The sequence below is a fragment of the Otolemur garnettii genome, unplaced genomic scaffold (genome assembly GCF_000181295.1).
Source record: "Otolemur garnettii isolate 467f Iridium unplaced genomic scaffold, OtoGar3 scaffold00266, whole genome shotgun sequence".
Classification (NCBI taxonomy): Eukaryota; Metazoa; Chordata; class Mammalia; order Primates; family Galagidae; genus Otolemur; species Otolemur garnettii.
Window position 1 is genome coordinate 205,882 of NW_003852661.1, and position 5,530 is coordinate 211,411.

The 5,530-nt window shown below is 43.1% G+C and overlaps 1 protein-coding gene across 1 annotated transcript; it reads left to right on the forward strand.

Moving 5' to 3' along the window:
• Positions 1-5,242: 5,242 nt before the first annotated feature.
• SLN (sarcolipin) lies at positions 5,243-5,338 on the forward strand. The gene has a single exon (XM_023508711.1). The coding sequence runs from the start codon at positions 5,243-5,245 to the stop codon at positions 5,336-5,338; it is 96 nt and encodes a 31-aa protein (XP_023364479.1).
• Positions 5,339-5,530: the final 192 nt, after the last annotated feature.

A 5,530-nucleotide genomic window follows, 5' to 3' on the forward strand; every position in this document is an offset into this window, starting at 1 on the left:
ACAGTGTCGTTTTAGTCAGTGTTTATATTTGAAAGTTATGCAATTTTCTTTTTTTCGGATATATTCTATAACTCATGTTTTTCACTAATTTTAACCAGTTCTCCTTCAACCCCAATCTAACCAAACAGCTGAGTTGAGCGGACTGAGTTTACTGCTGTATTAGATTACGGAAAGAGATACACCAACCGTGGTTTCCTCGGCCACTTGGGATGGAACTGTAGATTGATGTGTAAACTTGCAGTGCACAGCTCAGCTGGAAAGTTATGTGGAGCAGGTGACTAAGGGGATAGCTTTCACTGCTTGGACTAAAGTCAGTTTTGAAGGAACTATAAAGATGCTGATTGAATTTTGGAGTGTGGGGAAGGGGTGTACATGCGTGTGTGGGGGTGGGTGGGTGTAAGGCAGAGAACTCTTCACACTTCAAATAGTTAAAGATAGGAGTGGTAAATTGAAGTCACATTTTTACACCTTCACAAGCTGAATAGGGAACATAGCCAAATGCAGCATCGATTGGTTAAAATTAGTCTATCACTCTCGGTTTCTGACGTTTTAAAGACATGTTAGAGATATTCATGAAGATGGCAAAGAGAAATTTAAAACCCACATCAGTTGCGCTAAAAATCAGCTGGAAACAGAAGGTTTTTAAGTTCTGGTGGTAGCAAACTGGCAGCCAAAGGAACAAGTCAACATATTTCCACGTCCCCCTGAACACAAATAGCCTGGAACCTTGGGAGGTTGTTCCTCTGAGATATTTCATCAGTGACATCACAGTGATTGCCACCTCCCTGGGACTACTTTAGGCCCAGCCCAAAGGGTAGGAGTCCAGACAGCCGGGGAGGTGAGCAGGAGTTGGAGCCAGAGTTGGGGAGAGAGAGGAGAAGCCTGCTGCAGCCCGGTGTGTGCTGAGCGCTCTCCAGGTAATTGCAGGACTTTCGTGCTTAGCGTAGAGTGCATGTGTGAACAAGTTGCAAAAGAGAAAGGCAGAGGAATGTGTACATTTCTTAATGTACTTGGTATTTCTTAAGATATCAAGTGACTGTTACTGATTTCTGTTATTTCTATCTCCTCGTGGTATGCACTTTCTCCCTTAGTATTAAAAATATTTTGTTTTGGTTTTTTTTGGTATCATAGGAAGACATCTATCCTCCGTCTTCTCAAAGTTTTCATTCAAGGAAACCCAATGTCAATCTTCCAGTACAATTTATTGAGAACTTTTCTGGTTTTTAGTTTATCCATTGGGATTCACTTTGGATCATATGGTGTAAACTTGACTTTAGGGAAGGTTTAAAATGAAGCCCAAAGCATCTTTGTGGGTTAACAGTAGAAAATGGAAGTTCACTGATCTGAATTTCTGCCTAGAATTTTGGTTCATTCTTTCTAAAGATTATAAATGTGTGTGTGAAAGTCAGGTCCACACCTTACAGTTAGCATATGTGCTGATTGAATTGAATGCCTTAGAAATTCTCATCTTTACTCTTCGTTTTATTTATTTAAAAACACATAAAATGACAAATATTTGTGGTCACCTTTAAAGTGCAAGAAATAGTGAGAGGCTACAACGGGGACCTTACCCAAGAAACGCACACATTGTGACCTAATTGTACCTTCATATCAATCTGAAATGAAAAAAGGTCCTTTATACCTGTATCAATTTTTAAAAAAGAAATAGTAAGAGGTAAACCACAGAAAAACAAGAAGTGTGATGGCAGCATGTCAATTCACAGATAACTAAAAAATGTGAAGAATGAATAAACTACATAGTTTGAACAATAACTATAAGGCGGGGTCGTTATAACTATACCGAGGTCAGTAGACAGATCATTGCCCGCACCCGGAAGTCCATTCCTGACCACCCCACCCCCTTCTGCTCTTCTGCCCAGGATATTTAAATTATCTGGCCCTTGCTTTTCTTCCTAGTTTTGCCATCTATCTATGTCTGCATTCCATATGGTAACGTTTCCTAGTTTTCATTTTGTATACGTGGAGTTATAGTCTGTTTCTTTTGTAAGTTCTTCCTTTTGTCAGGAATTATTTCTGTGAGATCTACCCACCTCGTTGGGTGCGTGTAGTTTACGTGTTTTCTTTGCTCTGTAATGCTCAAATGTACGAACACAGCATCAGCTGTCATCCCTGCTACTGTTGATGAGTATCTGAGTTGTTTCCTGTTTGGGCTTTTGTGAACATGTTGCCGTGAACTTGTTGGTATATGTATCCTGGCACCTGTGTACTTGAGTATCTTAGGGTAGAAGTGAAATTTCTAGATATTAAGAAAGAAGCATATTCAACCTTATTTTTAAAAACCCAAATTGTTTTCCAAAGTGTTTGAAAATGTATACCCACTCTCCATAGACAGTTAATAGTAGTAATAATTCATTCTTGTAATCTCTCCTGTAGAATGACTACAATTCCAGTTAACTAGTCCCAGTCTGCTGGTTCCAGCTCTGCCTCTGACTTGCCGTCACTACACAATTTAACCTCTCTCTAAAAGTCTATAATTTGGGGAAAGATAAAGGTCACAGTGACGCTTGCCTGAGTTTTTGTGAAGGTAACATGACTAGAGTTGTGGACCAGCTTTCAGTCCTATTTTGCTCATTTTCTAAGTTGATTCCTGTTGGACCACTATCCCTAATTCCCTTTATGTAAGAGCTTAATCTAATTAGTAGATTTAATAGGACTGTTTTGCCCCGCCCTGAATTGGATTGTCTTATTCATTATATACTGGGGCTTGTATTTTCTGCATATCTCTGCATTTCTTGACAACTTACCCAATTAAGTGGGCATTTGGACCAGTGCTTGGTTTCAGTGCTAAGCCCGTCTTGGATTCCCGCTCCTTTGCCTTGAGGCCCCCTGACTGGACTCATTGCCCTCCTGTTCCCCTCGGCCCTGGCACACCTTCACACACAGTATTTCTTTCTCCTTTATTCCTTTGTTTTCTTCTGCTTATTTTCTCCTCCAAGCAGATCTTCATGAGGATTTTCATTGGCAATTTACTATTTCCTTTATGCTGAGGCCCAAAAGATTGATGAACATTAAAAGGAAAATGAAGCATAAATCTGTCATTGTGGGCCTTATTTTAAACCAAGATTCAACAACTCCGTGATGGGCGCCATTTACTTTGAACTTGTTTGTAGTACCGACGATTACATAATATGAGAACTGGCTAGTCAGCTCAGGTTTATGCAATTAATAACTAGGTCTATGAATAATATAACCAATACAGTAATTACAACGAATAATTCAGTCAGGTTAGATGGCTAAAAATACCATTCAGGCCCCTTTCTTCTGCTTTCGGCCTCGTGGCCTCCCACCCTTAGCAAATAAAAAGACACTCTTACTCCCTAATCATTTTCACTTCATAGTAGACTTTTGTCCTAAGTATCTAAATACCTGATTATGTAAATTATCTAAAATATAGATGTCTTTAATGTCATTTAGATTGCATAAATGTCAATTATATCACATCACTGAAGATATAACTGAATTGACCGCACTGCTCTCCAAGTCTGGTCTCCTGCATCTACACGTACGCAGTATGCAGATACCATCCCCGCTGTTCAAAGTGTTTACAATCTAGGCACATCCTGGACCTGCCTAAAAATAGCTGGCACAAGCCTTGTTGAAATAGGAGTGCTCATGAGGTTAACACTTGCTCTTTGGAGTGAGCGCCTGTTATGTGAGGGGCTTTTGGGTAATCCCAGTAGGCTCTGTGCCCACGGCAGGACTTGTAGGAGGCCACACAGCTGTTAAAAGTACTTTGTGCTTTCACCAGGGTTAGATGAAGACCTACAGCAGCCTGGAACCTGAAAGATTATGGTATCCCTCTTCTATATGTAATTCAAAGCAAGACCAATACTTGCTAAACCGTAACATTTTTCTGTTCTGGCACCCCTGCTCGGGGATACTCTAAGTTAAATGAGTGAGCACCTGCACAGACACACACACGCACAGAGACACACAGAGACAGAGAGACACAGAGACACACACAGACACACAAACAGAAACATACACAGAGACACACACAGACACACAAACAGAAACATACACAGAGACACACACAGACACACACAGACACACACACAGACACATAGACACACACGCACACAGACACACAGAGACAGAGAGACACACAGACAGACACAGACACACAGACACACACACACGCACACAGACACACAGAGACAGAGAGACACACAGACAGACACAGACACACAGACACACACACACGCACACAGACACACAGAGACTGAGAGACACACAGACACACACAGACACACAGACAGATACACAGACACACACAGAAACACACACAGACACACACACACAAACAGACACATAGACACACACACAGAAGTTAGAGAGAGAGAAAAAGGTAATAGTTTGTAATTGATCAAAACCACAAATATAATAATCACAGAAAAAAAGCAGGACAGAAATGTTAGTCTTTATGAAATTAGTCGGAGAAGTCAGGATTTCCGTATTTGTCAAGATTCTGTAGAGAAACAGAGAGGGAAGAAGAGAGAGAGTGGGCAGCACTTGTGGCTCAAACGAGTAGGGCGCCAGCCCCATGTACTGGAGGTGGCAGGTTCAATCCCAGCCCTGGCCAAAAACTACAAAAAAAAAGAAGAAGAGAGAGAGAAAGGGAGGGGGAGAAAAAAGGGGAAGGGGGAGAGAGAGAGAGAAATAGAGAGATTGAGATTTAAGGAATGTCCAGAACCGTGGGTAGGCTGGCTGGCTGGGAGACTCAGGAAAGTTGCTGTCTAGGGCAGAGACAGTCAGGAGGCCAGGAGGCCCAGGTCACGTGTTGGCAGGGTGGCTTCTTCTGGCCTCTCTCCTTGGCTTGTAGGCGGTTCTTCTCCCTGAGTTGTCACGCGGTTTTTCCTTTGTGTGTGCCTCTGTCCTCCTCCTAGAGGACACCAGTCGTGTTGGATTAAGGCCCACCCTAACGATCCCATTTTAACTCAGTTACCTCTTGAAATAGCCTGTCTCCACGTGCTGTCACATTCTAAGGTGCTGGGAGTCAGGGCTCTGACATGTAGATTTTGAGGGGACTCCGTTTAGCCCATAATACTCTTCTTTTCCATAGCGTTTCTATTTTTTGAGGAAAGAATGAACTTCGTCTTATAGGAATGCTCAGTAATCGCTCCATGTTTTCTCTGTGACTTTCTGCTAGGAGGTGAGGACAAGCCGGAGTCTCGGGGTGCCCTGCGAAGTCTGCTGCAGCTCTCAGCCAGCCGCTCTGAGAATGGAGTGGTCTTCCCGGGAGCTGTTCATCAACTTCACCATTGTCCTGGTCACGGTTGTGCTCATGTGGCTTCTCGTGAGGTCCTACCAGTACTGAGAGGCCATGCTGTGACCCTGGGATAGACAGAGACACTCTGGAGCTGCCTGCTCTGTGGCCTGAGGCCCCACTGCCATCACTGCCATGGGATGTGCTCTCGGCCCCTCGAGGCACCTCTGGCCGCACTCACAGTGTCTGGTGTGCCCCCTGCTAGGATCGATTGTGTGTTCTCTGAAGATGCCACTCTTAAGG

Excerpts from the sequence above, each read along its gene's own strand:
- SLN (XM_023508711.1), top strand. The coding sequence starts at position 5,243 with ATGGAGTGGTCTTCCCGGGAGCTGTTCATCAACTTCACCATTGTCCTG.